At 51.7% G+C, this 17797-nt stretch overlaps 3 protein-coding genes across 3 annotated transcripts; 2 read left to right on the forward strand and 1 right to left on the reverse strand.

The window, feature by feature from the left end:
• Positions 1-1176: 1176 nt before the first annotated feature.
• Positions 1177-5256, forward strand: LOC125520273. The gene is made up of 12 exons (XM_048685154.1): positions 1177-1707; positions 1816-2018; positions 2119-2316; positions 2433-2504; positions 2593-2688; positions 2862-2941; positions 3016-3094; positions 3190-3433; positions 3516-3709; positions 3826-3931; positions 4017-4103; positions 4204-5256. The coding sequence occupies exons 1-12, from the start codon at positions 1236-1238 to the stop codon at positions 5022-5024; spliced, it is 2652 nt and encodes an 883-aa protein (XP_048541111.1). The 5' UTR covers positions 1177-1235; the 3' UTR covers positions 5025-5256.
• A 631-nt stretch (positions 5257-5887) lies between these two features.
• On the forward strand, positions 5888-10862 carry LOC125520272. The gene is made up of 12 exons (XM_048685153.1): positions 5888-6630; positions 7551-7762; positions 7878-8075; positions 8166-8237; positions 8371-8466; positions 8578-8657; positions 8741-8816; positions 8892-9102; positions 9185-9378; positions 9455-9560; positions 9651-9740; positions 9858-10862. Exons 1-12 carry the CDS (start codon positions 6057-6059, stop codon positions 10598-10600), a joined length of 2652 nt encoding a protein of 883 aa, XP_048541110.1. The 5' UTR covers positions 5888-6056; the 3' UTR covers positions 10601-10862.
• A 450-nt stretch (positions 10863-11312) lies between these two features.
• On the reverse strand, positions 11313-13351 carry LOC125520274 (zinc finger A20 and AN1 domain-containing stress-associated protein 8). The gene is made up of 3 exons (XM_048685155.1): positions 13229-13351; positions 12971-13013; positions 11313-12214 (listed from the first exon to the last, which is right to left on the reverse strand). The coding sequence occupies exon 3, from the start codon at positions 12199-12201 to the stop codon at positions 11692-11694; it is 510 nt and encodes a 169-aa protein (XP_048541112.1). The 5' UTR covers positions 12202-12214; positions 12971-13013; positions 13229-13351; the 3' UTR covers positions 11313-11691.
• Between the last annotated feature and the right edge of the window lie 4446 nt (positions 13352-17797).

Raw genomic sequence — 17797 nt, forward strand, 5'->3', positions numbered from 1 at the left:
AGACTGTGAAGTTCAGCAGGGCAAACAGACAAGATCTTGAAGATAACCTGGGACTACCTTTACTTTGAGGAACTATTTGAGGATTTGGTATTATCCGGAGAGTTTGAGGCGCTGTTAAAAACTTCATTTTAGCGGTCCATTATGTTACCCGGTACTTATAGTAATACCGCAGACAAATTACTTTATAATGTACATTCTGTTTAAGAATTTAACATTGGGACAGCAATGCCATATACAATTATGATGTTATGCATTCTATCACACGCAAGCGATTTACTCCATTAGACGAAACCATAAATGGGTAACTAAAAAGTGGATTGGGCAGGCCATACTCAGGCGGATCAGCGAGGCATCACCATTGGCCACGGGCAGGGAGAGAAGGGGGTCAATAGCTGAGTTTGAGGAGGGCGTTGATTAGGAGGCGGAGAGGAAGGATGGGGGCTGGGGCACGCCGAGCAGGCCCTGAGGAGAAATGGAGGCCTATCACATCTTTCAGTGGTTGCTAAGTACTACACCCTCCATTCCATGATTATTGTTGAACTAAAACCAGGACAGTAATTATGGGACGGAGGTAGCAGTATTTTGTTTTGACATGATGTTGTAATAAACTTGTTGCTTTGTGCATCATAGAACGCAGGTTGCAGATTGTTCTCTTCCACTGTCTGAAGTACATTACATACAGCACAAAATAAAAAAAGGGCAACTAGAGGTTGTACTTCTTCTCTTCAACAAGGCCGGCCCGTGGTTGGGCCTCGGCCCGTTCCTCATTCATTCTCGGGGCGCTAAAGGTAATTCATTCACACACGCTAAAAGAATGTACTGTAATTCCTATACACCTCACCTTTTTTTTTTTTGAGGAACCTATACACCTCACCTTTGGTAGTGTTTAGAGATACCGGAGGAGACATCTGCCATGGAAGCTTTCATGTGACATGAATACATGATGCGTACCGTGTTTTCCTTAATGCCAATACGGAAATGCTGCACCTACGCGAATAACCGACTACGGAATTCTACTGACAAATCTTCTTCCTTAGTTTTCTCACCTGCTGTTAAAGATGGCGCCTCTAGCGCATCCTGTCAAAAACGAGGGGGGGGGGGGGATGGCGCCTCGCGCGCTCCTTAGTTTCCCGTACATGTAGCACGGCTCGTGCCTATATATACGTCCCTCTCCATTTCTCCGTGACCCGTGCAAGCCGGAGCGTCGCAGACCGCAGTCCACCGAGAATCTATCAATGGCGCGAAGCATGGACATGGTGCCGCTGCTGCTTCTGTGCATGGCCGCGGCCATGGAGGGCGCGGCGGCGCTGCACCTGTGCGTGGACCGGCTGTACGACAGCACGCAGGGCAAGCACGACGACGGCCTGCCCCACCTGAACCCGACGGAGGAGGCGACCTGGATGGCGCTCCTGCCGCGCAAGCTCGGCGCCAAGGCCGAGTTCGACTGGCTCGCGCTCTACCGGAGCCTCACGCGCGGCGCCGGCGGCGCCCCTGCGGAGTTCCTCTCCCAGGCGTCCCTGCACGACGTCCGCCTCGCCCCCGGCTCCATGTACTGGCAGGGCCAGCAGACCAACCTCGAGTACCTCCTCTACCTCGACCCCGACCGCCTCACCTGGAGCTTCCGCCAGCAGGCCGGCCTGCCCACCGTCGGCGAGCCCTACGGCGGGTGGGAGGCGCCCGACGGCCACCTCCGCGGCCATTTCGTAGGTCAGTCGCCGCCGCCACCTCCGGCCGTCTCATCATCTCTCCATTCCGGCTACATTTCTTGCATTTCATTTGATCATGAAACCGGTGTACGTACGTGTTCGTCCGCAGGGCACTACCTGAGCGCGAGCGCGCACATGTGGGCGAGCACGCACAACGACACCCTGAGGGAGAAGATGGCCAGGGTGGTGGACATCCTCGACGACTGCCAGAGGAAGATGGGCACGGGGTACCTTTCGGCTTACCCCGACGAGGTGTTCGACATGTACGAGGAGCTCTCCGAGGCCTGGTCGCCCTACTACACCATCCACAAGGTCGATCCGCGCATCAAAACAAAAAACACAATCCAACTTTTAGTGTGATTTGGTTCCAGTTATTGACATTCATGTCACTTTACTTACTGTTTTCTGACAGATCATGCAAGGCCTTCTGGATCAGTACACGTTGGCTTCGAATCGAAAGGGCCTTGACATGGTGGTGTGGATGACGGATTACTTCAGCGAGCGTGTGAAGAACCTGATACAGACGCACTCGATCCAGAGGCACTGGGAGGCGATGAACGAGGAGACCGGCGGATTGAACGATGTCATGTATCAGCTGTATACCCTGACGGTAACATCGTACTATCTCATTGCAACTAGTAGTGTTTTGTGATCTTCGTTCAGGTTGTGAACTTGCGGTGTACATATGTATCAAATCCTGACAAGAGCTGTTTTCTATCTCTGCAGAAAGAGCAGAAGCACCTAACGATGGCCCATCTTTTCGACAAACCGTGCTTCCTCGGCCCCCTCAGCCTTCATGTCAGGAGAACTTTGGGTTTCATTTCGATTTCTGAGATTTCAGAAGTTTTAAGCAACGGTTGGGTGATGTCGGCCTTTTTCTTTTCAGGATGATGATATAGCGGGGTTGCATGTTAACACTCACATTCCTGTCCTAGTCGGTGCGCAAAAGAGATATGAAGTCGTCGGTGACCATCTTTACAAGGTAACTTGAAATTTTTCTTAGAATCGTCGATGGACAATGTCATAAGCTTCATCAACTTGTAACTGTGCAACTATCATGTCATGTTACTCATAAAACAGCAAAGAGAAATGACACAGTACCATCCATTTTTCAAAATTTTGGTGAACTGAATACTGGACTAACCCATGGCACAGGACATTGCAACATTCTTCTTTGACGTTGTAAACTCCTCCCACATATTTGCAACAGGAGGCACATCTACCTCGGAACACTGGTGAGCGATAATACTTGCCTCACCATATTTCCGCCTTGCGACATTTCCCCGCTCAAGTTCTTTGCGCATGCCAGGCACGACCCAAAGCGACTAGTAGACGAGATCAAAATCAGCTCCAACGAGGAGACTTGCACCACCTACAACTTGCTTAAGGTCAAGTGTTGCACTCAATCTACCATCACAGGTATTAATAATTCAACAGAAGACAGATTCTGAACTTGCCTTTTGCTGTGCAATATAAATTGCAGGTGTCCCGAAACCTGTTCAGGTGGACGAAGGAAGTCAAGTATGCCGATCACTACGAGAGGCTGCTCATCAATGGGATCATGGGCAACCAGAGGGGAACGCAGCCTGGTGTCATGATCTACTTCCTTCCCATGGGTCCTGGGCGATCCAAGAGCATCAGCGGCGGGCACCCTTCCGGCCTCCCCCCCAAGAACCCCGGGGGGTGGGGAGGTCCAAATGACACCTTCTGGTGCTGCTACGGGACAGGTAAAATTTTCAGTACCCGCGGAAGTGATCTTGCTGCTACTGCTGCTGTTTCTAAATCAAAGATTAAATTGACAATTGACAGGGATAGAATCGTTCTCAAAGTTGGGGGACACCATATACTTCCTGGAGGAGGGTGAAGTGCCGGGGCTCTACATCGCGCAGCACATACCGAGCACCTTCGACTGGAAAGCGGCAGGCCTCACCGTGGTGCAGCAGGCCAAGCCACTGCTGTCGACGGATCCTTACTTTGAAGTCACAATCTCCATTTCTGCCAAGGTAGCTTCTGAATGACACTACCCAGCCATGGTGCTTAGCTGGGCCTGCATCTTCTTTGACCCAAGCAAGAATTAGTGTAACTTTTTTTCATTTGTTTTGCTTTCTAATGCACACAGGGAGATGCCCAGCCAGCAAAGGTGAGCGTGAGGATCCCTTCATGGACATCCACAGCTGACGCAATGGCAACTCTGAATGGCAAAAAACTCAACCTGACATCTGCAGGTAACTTCACTGATGAACTGTACTGATACTTCATACGAGACTGTGAGAGATCCCCATGCTTCAAGCTTGTCTCGTTCTCTCGCAGGTGATTTCCTCACGTTGACAAAACTCTGGGGCGATGATACCTTAGTGCTCCAATTTCCCATTAACTTGAGAACCGAGGCAATCAAAGGTATGAAATTTCAGAGTACAATGTCTGAATCTTTCTGGGCAGAAGGTTAGGTGTCTGAACTTAAGAAAAAGTAGTCTGAAACGGTAGTTTTCTTCTGCAGATGACCGGCCGGAGTATGCGTCCATCCAGGCGGTGCTGTTCGGGCCGCACCTCCTCGCCGGCCTGACACACGGCAACAAGACCATTAACGCGACCGAGCACTCCAACGACGGCCTGACCCCGGGCATGTGGGAGGTGGACGCCAGGAACGCCACCTCCACGGCCGACTGGATCGCCGCGCTCCCTCATGAGGCGATCAACTCGCAGCTCGTCACCCTGACGCAGCGGTCCGGCGCGCAGACCTTCGTCCTGTCGGTGTCGGCCACCGACGGCACGCTGACAATGGAGCGTATGCCCGTCGCCGGCAGCGACGCGTGCGTGCGCGCCACGATCGTGGTCGACACGTACGTGGTGGACAGCACCGCCGCTGAGCACGGCGCCGCCGCTCCTGTTCTGCATGGGCCGAACGTGACGATCGCGCCGTTCGACAGGCCGGGCATGGCGATCACCAACGGCTTCGAGGTCAAGCTGCATCCAGGGCCGGAGGCCCTGTTCAACGCCGTGCCCGGGCTGGACGGGCTCCCCGGCTCGGTGTCCCTGGAGCTCGGCACCAGGCCAGGGTGCTTCGTGAGGGCGCCCGCGGGCTACAGCGCCGGCGACAAGGCCCAGGTCGGCTGCCGGACGAGCAGCGGCGGCGGCGACGACGCGGCGTTCCGGAAGGCGGCGAGCTTCACGCAGGCGGCGCCGCTGCGCCTGTACCACCCGCTGAGCTTCGTGGCCAAGGGCACGGAGAGGAGCTTCGTGCTGGAGCCGCTGCGGAGCCTCCAGGACGAGTTCTACACCGTCTACTTCAACCTGGTCACCGCCGCCGCCGACAGCTGAAACGTGCTGCTGAACTGACGACCCATGTGCAGACAGACCAGAGCTTCAGAGAGTGGCGGCAGTCTGGCTCTGGCAGTGGCAGTGGCAGTGGCAGAGACATGTTCCACGGCCACACAATTACTACCTGTACTGTTGGAGCAGCATCTCCCATCACCAAAACAATATTAACGCTGTTGCATGTTCCTCGAGTGAAAACAGTGCTGTGTGCATGCATCTCGGTGTGAGATCGGCCCGTGTCTGTGTGATGTGGTTGAGATTTCTCGAGGTTGGCCAGGATCTTGATCCATGCACCTTTCATTCATGCCGCGTCGCCATAAGTGTCGTCCTGTTAGGTGCACATATATGGTAGCATTATTGTTCATGTGGACGTGTGGTACAATCCTCGATATGTAGGCATATGGCATAGCCTACCGTGATGAGCACAGTGCGGTGCGGTGTGGTCACACTTCGGACGAGAGCTTTTGGCCGCCACGGCTCACCCACCTTGCACAAGCAAGAATCTTCACCCCCCAACCACAGATAAATACGAGTTGTAACAATGAAGAGAAGAAGTAAAAAATGGCGGCCATCCATCATATTCAAATCGTTTTCCACCGCGGGCTAAGCTAAGCTAGCTTGCCTTGTACTGGCCCGCTGCTACTTACATCACGGGAATGCAACGTGACAAAGAGGACGCAATGTGACAAGCCGCCGTGTGTGCGTCACGTGATGGATCGCCGAGTAAAACCGATAAGCCAGCAGTAGAGTAGAGGTCTTGTTTACTCATCCTCCCGTGTTTGACTGTGCGTCGTCCGTTCGTTCGTTCGCTTGTTCGTAATAGCACATTAAATCTCTCGAGACTGAAACGCTGTCTTTTTCCTGTGGACCGTGGTCGCGCTCGCACGGGCGCGGCGATAAAAGCCTCCGGGATTCTTGAGGTTTCTGCCCACAGCCACACCGCCGCTCCGTTTGCGTCTGCGTGTGTGCTTGTTTGGGGAGTGGTTGTGGAGTGGAGTGGTGGTCGCTGAGCCAGGGGGGTGCCTTATCCTGGCAATGGCCCCGGCGCCGCCGCTGGTGATGGCGACGGCGACGGCGGTGGCATTGGTGCTGCTGTTGTCGTGCGTGGCGGTGGTGGCCAAGGAGTGCACGAACGTGCCGACGCAGCTGTCGTCGCACACGGTGCGGGCGCGGCTGCAGAGCACGCCGGGGGCGGAGGAGTGGCGGTGGCGGGAGCTGTTCCACGACCACCTCAACCCCACCGACGAGTCCGCGTGGATGGACCTCCTCCCCCTCGCCGCCGCTGCCGCCGGCTCCGCGGCGGCGACCGAGGAGTTCGACTGGGCGATGCTGTACCGGACGCTCAAGGGCGGCGTCGGCTCGTCGGCGGCGCGGGCCGGGGCGCCGCCCTCGTCGTCGTTCCTGGTGGAGGCGTCGCTGCACGACGTGCGGCTGGACCCCGGCGACGAGGTGTACGGGCGCGCGCAGCAGACCAACCTCGAGTACCTGCTGCTCCTGGACGTGGACCGGCTGGTGTGGAGCTTCCGGAGGCAGGCCGGGCTGCCGGCGCCCGGCGTGCCCTACGGCGGCTGGGAGGGCGCCGTCGTTGAGCTCCGGGGCCACTTCGTCGGTACGTAGTCCATCGCATAACCGTAGTATACATTATCCAGTCAATTTTCTATGTGGCTCGCGCTCGCCATTCGTGGAGGTCGATCGTGGGGATTTAACCCGGCCGTTAATTCTCTGTGAAATTCCCATGAGATTCCTGCGCTGGTTTCGTTCTCGTAAAGCAGCAGAAGGATTCAAGATGTTCCCTAACTACCGTGCATGATTGTTTGGATTGGATGGATGGAGGACGAGGCGGTTCATGGCTCCGGCCTATATATCAGGCCCGGAAAGAAAGCTCAATTCTGTCCGACTGAGACAGATGGGCCGTGGGGTTCAGGGTTGGGTAGAGTTTTGGCCCATGAAGATAAGATCGGCTGCCTTGTCTAACCCCAATTCTTTGATAGCAACATTTGAGGAGTATGTTTGTTTGGTTATCAATTTATTTATTTTTGCTAAATTTTTGTTTATTAATATAGACTTTGCTATTTGTTTGGATGTTTTTGGAATTTGTGTATGTTGGTGCCAACTTGCTTAATGTAGTTCATTTATTTACCCGCAAAAAAATGTAGTTCATTTATTTACCCGCAACAAAAATGTAGTTCATTTATTTGTAATAGCCATTGCTATTTGTTTGGATGGTTCTGGAATATTTGATATGTTTGTGGCAACTTGCATACAGCAGTTCATTTTCAACATTAAATGAGCACGCACAATTTTAGCTATACTACTAATATTTTGGCAGGGTGGCTGTAATATTTTTTTTTAAATCACAGGGTGAACTTGGGCTCAAACAAGACATATCATACGTGTCTCTAACTCAAGATTTTATTTAAGTAAACAATACAAATTAGGCCCAGGATTTTAGAAAGTTACAAAATAGATACACGAGTATTCGCAATCGGACCCAAATGGAGCGGCACCTCACTTTTGTGCGCAATGCAGGGCACTACCTGAGCGCGGCGGCCAAGATGTGGGCGAGCACGCACAATGGCACGCTCGCCGGCAAGATGTCCGCCGTGGTGGACGCCCTCCACGCGTGCCAGCAGGCGCCGGCCAATGGCGGCGCCGGCTACCTCTCCGCCTTCCCCGCCGAGTTCTTCGACCGCTTCGAGGCCATCCAGCCCGTCTGGGCTCCCTACTACACCATCCACAAGGTACACACATACGATACAAGCAGCCATCGCGTACTCTGCTGCGAAACTCTGCTTCGTCGCTGAGGAGTGAGGACTGACCTTCTCGCTGTGTTTCTTCCTCGCGGACGGTGCGCAGATCATGCAGGGCCTCCTGGACCAGTACACGGTGGCCGGCAACGGCAAGGCCCTGGCCATGGTGGTCGCCATGGCCGGCTACTTCGGCGAGCGCGTGAGGAGCGTCATACAGCGGCACAGCATCGAGCGGCACTGGACGTCCCTCAACGAGGAGACCGGCGGCATGAACGACGTGCTCTACCAGCTCTACGCCATCACTGTAACCTTGCCCCGTCACCACCTCTTTTGCCACGTCTGTTCATGGCTTCATGCTGCCTCTGACGCTGATACGTTTTGCTCCGTTCGCCAGAATGATCAGCGGCACCTGGTGCTCGCTCACCTTTTCGACAAGCCGTGCTTCCTCGGATTGCTCGCAGTTCAGGTCCGACGAGCTTCCTTTCGCCCTGTGGCTTTCTGATACCTGCTCTGCATTTTCTTCATGGTTTACTAAACACACACTCGAAGCATGAGCTACGTGTTCTGAATGGTGTGTCTTCTTCCCGTTTCCTATTCAGGCTGACAGTCTTTCGGATTTCCACGCCAACACGCACATTCCGATCGTCGTCGGCGGGCAAATGAGATACGAGGTTACCGGCGATCCTCTCTACAAGGTAAGAAAAAGTTCCTCCAAGTCTACATTTCAGGAAGTTTTAAGTGTTAATTTGTTTCAGCATGAGTTGATTCGGGTGAGAGTGAGACTGACAGTAACATTCGTGAAACAGGAAATCGCAACGTTCTTCATGGACGTAGTAAACTCTTCACACACCTACGCAACCGGCGGCACATCCGTCAGTGAATTCTGGTACGTAACTGATTCTAGAATGATGCCAGAAGTTTACAATTTGTCTTCTGTCAGAAAATTCATTTCTGAAATGATTTTGCCAGGTTCGATCCAAAGCGTTTAGCCGAGACTCTGACCACCGAGAACGAGGAGTCCTGCACCACATACAACATGCTCAAGGTGATCTACATCTTCATCCTCGGATCACCAAAATAACTCGTCATCCCAAGAATCTCTGCTAAAGAAATTATGCAGGTATCTCGCCACCTCTTCAGATGGACGAAAGAGATCGCGTACGCGGACTACTACGAGCGTGCGCTGATAAACGGCGTCCTGAGCATCCAGAGAGGGAGGGACCCCGGCGTCATGATCTACATGCTGCCCCAGGGCCCTGGAAAATCCAAGGCAGTGAGCTACCATGGCTGGGGGACACAGTATGATTCATTCTGGTGCTGCTATGGGACTGGTAAGTAGTAGTAGGCAGATCTCTGAGTTTCAGAACTGGCAATTTGAGATGTCTGAATTGTTGCCTGATCTGTTATCTGCAGGGATAGAATCATTTTCCAAGCTTGGGGACTCGATCTACTTCGAGGAGAAAGGCGGCAAACCGGCGCTATATATCGTTCAGTACATACCGAGCACGTTCAACTGGAGATCTGTAGGCCTTACTGTCACTCAGCAAGTGAAGCCCCTCAGCTCATCTGATCAGAATCTTCAGGTTTCGCTGTCCATATCGGCGAAGGTAAAGCAGGAGACTTTTTCGATGATGATTCGTTGGAAAGGATAGGGGTTTAGTCAATCTGCTTTATGCCGTGCAGACGAACGGTCAGTACGTGACGGTGAATGTGAGAATTCCGTCGTGGGCATCTCCGAATGGTGCGAAAGCAACACTGAATGACAAAGATCTGCAAATGGCATCTCCAGGTAAGAGCACATTCCACTAATATTTGGCAAATATTTGATGAAACAGAGACTTGATTGTTCTAAGTTCAAACTCAATCTCTGTTTTATCAGGAACCTTCCTCTCAGTCACCAAGCAGTGGGGTAGTGGTGATCGCCTCACACTCCAGCTGCCTATTGGCCTGAGGACAGAAGCTATAAAAGGTCTGAGAAATTTCACCTTTTTTTACTATGGATCAAATGTTTTTCAGCTTGAACGGAGGAACTTGCAACTTCATGCGTCCACAGTTATCAAACTCACTCTTACTCTTACATCTGCAGATGATCGGCCGGAGTATGCGACTCTCCAAGCAGTCCTCTTCGGGCCATTCCTCCTCGCCGGCCTCACGACCGGAGACTGGGACGCCAAGGCCGGCGGCGCCGCCGTCTCGGAATGGATCACCCCTGTCCCGGCATCGTACAACTCCCAGCTGGTGACGCTGACGCAGGAATCCGGCAACGGCACCTTGGTCCTCTCCCTCCTCTCGACCGCCAAAGCCACCTCCCTGACGATGCAGCCGCACCCCGAGGGCGGCGGGACCGACGCCGCCGTGCACGCCACATTCCGTCTGGTCCCCCAGGGGCAGGTCGCCCCGCCGACGGGCGAGCGGCGCCACGCCACCAACGGCACCGCCGCCACGGCGACGCTTGCATCCGCGCTGATCGAGCCGTTCGACATGCCGGGAATGGCAGTCTCCAACAACCTGACGCTGGCGGCAGAGAAGGGCCCGAGCTCTCTGTTCAACGTCGTCCCTGGGCTCGACAGGGCGCCCGGATCAGTCTCCCTCGAGCTCGCGGCCAGGCCGGGGTGCTTCCTGATCACCGCCGGCGCGAAGGCGAATGTTCAGGTCGGCTGTGGCCCGGGGTTTTCCCTGCAGGCGGCGAGCTTCGCACGGGCCGAGCCGCTGCGGCGGTACCATCCGATCAGTTTCGCCGCCAGGGGGGCGAGGAGGAGCTTCCTCCTGGAGCCGTTGTTCACGCTGAGGGACGAGTTCTACACCGTCTACTTCAACGTCGGCGCCTGACAAATGAACTAGTCTAGTCTGGTCTACTGAATAACTCGTCAGTAGGAAACTGAAAAATTCAGTTGTTCTTCATTTGTATGAACGGATAAGAATCTTCTGATTCTGCGAATGAAGTTTTGGCAGACGAAAAAAAAATAGTCTGATCTCAGGGTCACCAGAGTTCCAGAAACCCTGTAAATTTAAGAAACTCAAGTGGTACGGGTTGGTGACAGCGATGAGCCCGTCGAAAAATTCAATGGCAGATCCAAGAGCGAGAGCAAGAGAGAGACCGTGCCGCCAACGGAGAACGAAAAACTATGCGCATAGAGCAGTAGAATCTAGGCAAGAAATTCTTGGTAGAATGGGGAGCATGATGGTAGAAGCCAAACGGGCAAAGACGACGCAGCGGACGACTGCGCCTAGAAACCCATCCCAGCGGCCAAACGCAGAGCGCCACCACTGCATTTCGTCCTGGTTGCGTGTTCCAACCTAGCCAGCCCAAAGCTCCCACACAAGACGAGCATGACATGCCAGAATTCCCCAGATAATATCAGACACCATCTCACAACCAACCTCACAGCAGAATTCCACCAAGATCTCACCTGACACTGAACTTCTATCTTCCGGTGGAGATAGCCCAGCTGCACAGGTGTGATGTAAATTTTCTCAGGGGCTAACTGGCCTGAAGATCAGGAACACAGGAACTATTGACAAGGGGGAAAGACCATGGATATACCATAATAACAGACGACGACGCTTACTCGATACCATTACCGGTTGCGACTGTAAGACAGACAGACAGACGGACACCAGGAGGAAACAGGAGTACATTACAGAGTGCTAGCCAAAATGCGAAAGCCACAATACCGTTACCATTCCGCCGCGCAGAGAGACGACCATAAATAAAGCTTACACAACATAGCCAACAAGGAGACCGTTCGGACCTGGGGCTGCCGCCGAGGCGCGTGGGCCGTGCATCACGATTGCCCAACAACAACTAGGATTGCAGAAGCCAACATGATGAAAGGATAATGCAGCAAAGACGCACGATGACGAGGTAGCGCAGATTTGATTTGGGACCTTATGTTCTGCCGACCGTAGGAGGGCCCTTCCTAGATCTTGTCGAGCTTCTCCGCCTTCACCACCGGGTTGGCCTTGGCGATGGCGTCCATGGCCGCGGCGCGGTAGTCGAACTTGCACTCATGCTTGTCCGAGTAACGGTGCGTCGCGCAGTAGAGGTTCCCGCACCGGCAGTTGAATCCGGTCAGCCCGACCCTCTTTCTGCAGGTGCTGCACCGGCTTGGGCCTTTGGGGTTCTCCATCGCCGCCTCGCTGGGACCGGCGATATCAGCAGGCTGTGCGGTAATAAGCGTCTTCGCCTCTACGTGAGCAACTGCCACCGCCGTGTTGCCAGCAGCAAGATGTTCTTTCGCGGCATCACCACCGTTGACGATGCTGTCAAAAGAGGAGGCGGCCAGCTTGGCCTGCTCCTGCTTCATCGCCATCTCCTTGTGGCACTTGGAGCACATGTTCATGGTCGCCGCGCTGCCAAAGAAGCCGCAGTTATTGACGCAAAGGATGGGGCCCTCACGAGACTGGCAGCCGGTCTCCTTGTGCTCCATGACTTTGATTTAACTGCAAATCAGACACAACACGGTCAAGACAAACACTTCACAAGGGTATAATCTTCACAGCACAGGCACAAATTGTATTTCAGACTATCACTGCAGAGTTGGCAATTTACAGATGAACATGGTATAATCTTCAGTCACGTTTTGGCCTACTAAATCCAAATCTACTAAAGTACGTTAGTTGCTCGACAAAGCATCTTATCTTACAAAAGGGTAGTGGTGGCTGCTTGGTCAAAACACCGAACTGAAGGTACTACCACCAAACGATGCAGCCTGCCTGCCTTATAACTAGCCAACAGCGGCCTAATCACCTACCGGCATCAGAGCAGATCAGAGTATAGCAGGGGAAATTAATTCTAAAGAAAGGCCCCGACTTTACGACGCTTTACGCAACAGCGGCAACAAATCCGTAAAGTAGCAAACCGTATCCGCGCACTAACTTTTGCGAAAGCGGCCGCATCAACAACCGGCTGCCGCAGCGAACACACCGGGCGGATACGTGTAAAGGAGGCCGCGGCCGCCTTTACTACTACACCGGAGCGCCGAATTAGGCAACGGCTCGTCGCCGTTCTGCGGAATTGGACGCCGGGAGAACAAATCGGAGCGGGCCGGCGGCTTCTACGGCGGCCGGAGGAATCAACGGCCACAGATAAAATCAGGACTTTTGACCGGGAGAAATAAAGGCACACGGGCTACCACAGAACGTGCTAAGAAAAACAGATGTTTGTCACCGGGAAAAGAGGGTCGCCGGGCCACGAACCTGATAGGAGGAAGCCCTCGTCGCGATTCCTCTCCGGCGATCCCTGCAGAGAGACCCAACAAAAATCATCAGACGAAAAGTTCCGGGGGAAAAGACGAGCCCGGATCGGCCGAGCCGGAGCCCTAAATCTGGAGCAGACGGATCCGGGGGAGAGGGCGACCCGTGGCGGAATCCGGGGGGGGGGGGGGGGGGGGGGGGGGGGGGGGGGGGGGGGGGGGGGGGGGGGGGGGGGGGGGGGGGGGGGGGGGGGGTACTAACCCTAGGAGGGGGAGGACGAGGAGGCGAGGGGAGAGGAATCGCGAGGAATTCGGTGGGCTTCGAAATGGGGGGCGAAACGTGGGGAGGTGGGCGGAGAGATAAAAGGGAGGAGGCGGAGGCAGGGGAGGAATGACGGGGGTGCCCCTCCCAGGGGCCCCGCGCCGATTTTTTCCTTCCCATTCTGCGGCGGCCCCCGCCGTTGGATTGGATTGGATTGGATTGCCGCCTGGAGCTTTTCGGATCGTACTTGTTTTCTCAGTTTTTTTTTCGCAGGAGGCAGGAGATTTGGGGTGTGTTTGGTTTCTGGAATGGACTGAAATGTCATTGGTCGGACCTGTTCCTGGGCCTAGTCTTCGCCTTTGGTTCATGGATGGAACGGTAACCAATTCGTTCCCGTAGACCGAATATTCGGTCCAGATGCGGAACCGAGTGGAACCTCCAAATCGAGCGGACGACAAGGAACCGTCTCCCTCGTCTCACTCCCGCAAACCCCATCGACCGTCACCTGCGCCACCTCCCCTCGTCTCTCTCCCTCCTCGATCTGCTCCGCCGCCGTGATTCCTTCGAATCCTCGCCGCCGGCTCACTCTTCTTTTCCCGCTATCTGCAGCACCACAGGGGAGTCACGGACGGGGCAGATGACCATCCTCTCTCCAACTGGAGCTGCGTGGCGGCGTTCTTGCAGTGGGGTGGCGGTCTAGGTGTGATTCCGGCGGACTCATGGTTCGCTCGTTAGTTCGTCCGTTCGGGATGTCTGCTCGTCCATCCGCAGTTCGAACCTCTCCTTCCTTTTTGTTTCCTCAGATGGGCAAGTGAGTGAGGACAACAACAAGCAACGGACGCAGCGCCGGCAGGCAGCGCTGGAAGCGACGGATTGATTTGTTGAATTCTGCAACTCGCCACAGCAAGCAGTGTACAGATGGTTTTGTATTTGTTAAACACAGTACAATGTACGTATGTTACAGAATGAAAAATACATCGTTAAGTATGTCGCTGATGTAAATTTCGGATTGGATGTATATTGTTTGGCTAGTTCTAAAATGTTTGTTTGTACAAGAATGCACTTTGTTAACTGTTTGTGCTGAAAACTAAAATAAATATGTTGTTGAAAATTCACATAATATGTTTTTCAGTTTGCAAAAGCTGTATTTGTTTTAGATTCTACACCATCTATATGGGAGATAATCTCGCCATCCATATGAAAGAGATAGTGGAATCAATTTTGTCCCATTCCATGTCTTCCAACCAAGCACAAGAACGTAACTGTTCCGTTCTATTTTTTTAGTTCCAACCAAACATAGGAATGAAACCGACCCGTTCTCCTGGAATGGAACCATTCCATTTGGTTCCTCAACTAAACACACCCTTGGTTTCTGCATTGTTTCCATCGAGCGTTCTGCTTTTAGGATTCTTTTTTTCTGTGGTTTGGTGATGACTCGTCGCTCGGTTAACAAGGAGAGGGTCATAGACGAGCCCAACTCCAACGCGTCACTTTAATTGAACATCTGTTTTGTTCGGATTCTGACGTCTAGATTTTACTCGTTTGGATTGGTTAGAGGATATTATCCGGTCGTGACTGACCAAATCTGTCCGCTATGGACGCATTTCATCCGACCGCCGTGAAAACTGAAATAGCCCGCGCTCATAGCCATGCCAATGTCTATAGTTCATGCCGACAAGAGCGTTAGCGGCTGACGCACATGCCGGCCTAAAAAAATCACCGAGGGTTCACACTAGCACATTTGTTAGCGCATAAAAAAGGCCCTAGTTCATGTCTTGTGGCCCCTAATTAATGTCGGCACAGAAGCCGACATACAAAATGATGTCGCTCGTGGTTGTCATCTAGCTCGAGCATCACCTTTTGCTTCTTCTCCGACGAACCTCTTCTTTTCGGGGACATCTTGCTCAAGTCCATCATCATGATCTTCACCTCCTTCGCCAGGAACGAATCTAGAAAATATATATTTGTTGGGGTCATGTCTATGGCAGTGGAGTCATCTTCAATAAATACATAATGTTTAGTACTAAATTAATGAAGGATTTTCTAAGTTCATTAGGATCAATTGACCCCAATGCCTACAAGGCAGTTTCGTCACTGTCCTTCGCAATGAAAGCTAGCGCCACCTCTTTTGCTTTGGTGTTCGTGCTGGTTGCCTCAATCTCGAGCTTCTTCGTTTGGACAGCCTTCTCAATCTCGAGCTTCCTCCTTTTTACGGCCTCCTTCATCTCGAGCTTCTTCGTTTGGAGCTCCTTGTAGACCTTCATTTGCTCCTCTTTTTCTTGGCGCTTCCTCTCATCCCTTGCTTCCTTTTAGGTCATCATGCCTTGCAAAGTTTCTTGCAAAAGCGAACGATATCGCATCACGCTTCTCGTCTACCTTGGAGTTGGTCTTGCACCTCGGCCGCTTCTCTCCTTCTTCATGCTCAACGACGGTCTTCGGACCTCCATTCATCTTTTGGGAAATATATCGCTCTTTGAACTTGGGGCAATCTTTGATGATCGTCCAACAATGGGTTAGGCTGAATGTGTTGGTAATATGGCCTACAAACAATAATATTTGTATTATCATATTTCCATATTCATAATTAAAGAGTTTATACTCTATGCTATAACTATCATGATCCTGGAATATGCGATTTAGTGAAAAACTCATATGCATGTGTGGAGTGATAAACAGTTAAATAAAAGGTTCCTAGTGTTGCCTCTAGGACTAGCTAAACTGTTGTTGGTGATCACATTTTCTGGATCTTAGGATATCGTTAAGTGTAAACAATAGTCCTAAAACAACATTGAGATTATGACGTTGGAAGAACGATCATATTGAATCGACTCAAAAACTTTTCTGTTATGAATTGAGTTTGTATCTTCAGTATTCAATTGTAATAACACGGAGTGTTAACATGTGACTTTGCTCCTTAGACCATGAAAGTACCATAGTCACTTCTTACTATACGGTGAACTTTGGGGTTGCTCAAACATCACCTATAACACAGTGATCATAAGGACAACTTACAGGCTCATCGGGAAGTTTGACAAGAGACTAGATAGCTCTAGAGTGAGATTTGCTCCTCTCACGATGTATAGGGGTTCTTAGGGCCCTCTCGGTGTGACGACATCTATCATCATCTGGCCAGGCACCGGTGACTGCATTACAGGAATGCCGGAACACGACAACGAGAAACAAGAACAAAACTGGCAACGAGGATAACGGTATAGTGAGCATGTGATGACTCAAGAGGATACCGTTGCATTCCGGGCTTTGCGAAGTATCACGAAGCAAAGGTAACATCATATGATAACCAAAGATACATGATACCTCTGTTTATTGATCAGGTATTGGAACAGAAAAGAGTATCCCGCACCTAATGGCCCAATCCTTTTTGTAGCAAAGGATAAGCCTAGACGAACTCTTATATAAAGCAAAGCGCTCTCGAGGACACACGGGAATTATTGTCAAGTTAGTTTTCATCATGCTCATATGATTCGCGTTCGTTACTTTGATAATTTGATATGTGGGTGGACTAGTGCTTGGGTGCTGCCCTTACTTGGACAAGCCTCCCACTTATGATTGACCCCTTTCACAAGCATCTGCAACTATGACAGAAGAATTAAGATAAATCTAACCATAGCATGAAACATGTGGATCCAAACCAGACCCTTACGAAGCAACGCATAAACTAGGGTTTAAGCTTCTGTCACTCCAACAACCCATCATCTACTTATTATATCTCTATGCCTTCCCTTAGGCCCAAACCATGGTGAAGTGTCATGTAGTCGACGTTCACATAACACCACTAGAGGAAAGACAACATACATCTCATCAAAATATCGAACGAATACCAAATTCACATGATTACTTATACCAAGACTTCTCCCATGTCCTCAGGAACAAACGTAACTACTCACAAAGCATGTTCATGTTCAAGATCATAGGGGCATTAAATATTATTAAGGATCTGAACATATGATCTTCCACCAAATAAACCAATTAGCGTCAACTACAAAGAGTAATCAACACTACTAGCAACCCACAGCTACCAATCTGAGGTTTTGAGACAAATATTGAATACAAGAGATGAACTAGGGTTTGAGAGGAGATGGTGCTGGTGAAGATGTTGATGAAGATTGACCCCGGACCTCTCGATGAGAGGATCATTTGTGATGACGATGGCTTCGATTTCCCCCTCCGGGAGGGAAGTTTCTCGGCAGTGTAAGTGCATCTAGTGCCACCCCTAGTTGGTTTTGGAGTATTGACGACAAACATGGTTGAGGGACTAATGTGTTTGTGAGAATTGCAGGATAACATAGGTAGAAGTCCCTCATTGATTTGGTTTTCCTACCAGAGATGACCCCTAAAAATGTATGAAGACATTGAAGTCAAAGGTGGTATGTGAAGACATTCACATTGAAGACTATGACAAGAGAAGACATCGCGTGAAGACTATGGAGCGCGAAGACTTAGTTGTTTCGTCGTTCTTTCTCTTCTTTGTTGAGTCATAGGAACCACCGTACTGTTAAGTGGGGTCCAAGTAAACCAGTCAGAATGACTGAAGTGATGCTTAACCAAAAT

This window comes from Triticum urartu, chromosome 7, assembly GCF_003073215.2.
Source record: "Triticum urartu cultivar G1812 chromosome 7, Tu2.1, whole genome shotgun sequence".
Taxonomy (NCBI): Eukaryota; Viridiplantae; Streptophyta; class Magnoliopsida; order Poales; family Poaceae; genus Triticum; species Triticum urartu.

Excerpts from the sequence above, each read along its gene's own strand:
- LOC125520272 (XM_048685153.1), top strand. The coding sequence starts at position 6,057 with ATGGCCCCGGCGCCGCCGCTGGTGATGGCGACGGCGACGGCGGTGGCA. Across the intron at positions 8,238-8,370 it reads TCGGATTGCTCGCAGTTCAG|GCTGACAGTCTTTCGGATTT; the intron begins GTCCGACGAGCT and ends TTTCCTATTCAG. Across the intron at positions 9,561-9,650 it reads TCTGCAAATGGCATCTCCAG|GAACCTTCCTCTCAGTCACC; the intron begins GTAAGAGCACAT and ends CTGTTTTATCAG.
- LOC125520273 (XM_048685154.1), top strand. The coding sequence starts at position 1,236 with ATGGCGCGAAGCATGGACATGGTGCCGCTGCTGCTTCTGTGCATGGCC. Across the intron at positions 2,019-2,118 it reads CCTACTACACCATCCACAAG|ATCATGCAAGGCCTTCTGGA; the intron begins GTCGATCCGCGC and ends GTTTTCTGACAG. Across the intron at positions 2,942-3,015 it reads ACATCTACCTCGGAACACTG|GCACGACCCAAAGCGACTAG; the intron begins GTGAGCGATAAT and ends TGCGCATGCCAG.
- LOC125520274 (XM_048685155.1), bottom strand. The coding sequence starts at position 12,201 with ATGGAGCACAAGGAGACCGGCTGCCAGTCTCGTGAGGGCCCCATCCTT.